Source organism: Morone saxatilis, unplaced genomic scaffold (assembly GCF_004916995.1).
Source record: "Morone saxatilis isolate NCDOM2014 unplaced genomic scaffold, NCSU_SB_2.0 Contig15, whole genome shotgun sequence".
NCBI classification, from domain to species: Eukaryota; Metazoa; Chordata; class Actinopteri; family Moronidae; genus Morone; species Morone saxatilis.
Window position 1 is genome coordinate 1,675,797 of NW_023339707.1, and position 671 is coordinate 1,676,467.

Below are 671 nucleotides of genomic sequence, written 5' to 3' on the forward strand. Positions count from 1 at the left end.
CGCCGTCCTGCGGCCTCATCACCAAGACGGACGCGGAGCGGCTCTGCAACGCCCTGATCTACGGAGGCGCCTACCCGCCGCGCTGCAAGAAGGAGCTGAGCGGAGGCTCGCTGGAGCTGGAGCTCACCGAGAGGAGCTTCAAAGTCTACCACGAGTGCTTCGGCAAGTGCAAGGGCTTGTTCGTGCCGGAGCTGTACACCAGCCCCAACGCAGCGTGCATCCAGTGCATGGACTGTAGACTCATGTACCCGACCCACAAGTTCGTGGTGCACAGTCACAAGGCGCAGGAGAACAGGACTTGCCACTGGGGCTTCGACTCGGCCAACTGGAGGGCGTACATCCTCCTGGGCCAGGATTACACGGGGAAAGAGGAGAAGGCCCGCCTGGAGCAGCTCCTGGACGAGATCAAGGAGAAATTTGACTTCGCCAACAAGTACAAGAGGAAAGCATCCTCCAGGGTGAGTTGCTCCTCGTGCTCTGTCTCACCGTGGACGTGTTTCTTTCCTGTGTGTGTCCCGCTTCAAGTGCTTTTTGGTTTGTTTTCCTTCCCCCAGTACCAGGCTCCAGTGTATGCACTGCAGCTCGTTTTGATGGCCATTCCTTCCCCTGCTCTGCTTTCTTACAGTGCATTATAGCCTACCCCCCCCATAACAGCACAGCACACAAACCTT

At 58.0% G+C, this 671-nt stretch overlaps 1 protein-coding gene across 1 annotated transcript in view; it reads left to right on the top strand.

Annotated features, from left to right (window-relative positions):
- Positions 1–671, top strand: part of skia (v-ski avian sarcoma viral oncogene homolog a) — a gene marked incomplete in the record, with an annotated part of 69,773 nt that overhangs the window by 997 nt on the left and 68,105 nt on the right. Inside the window, 1 exon segment of the mRNA XM_035656199.1 lies at positions 1–458. Within this exon segment, the coding sequence (XP_035512092.1) occupies positions 1–458 (458 nt within the window).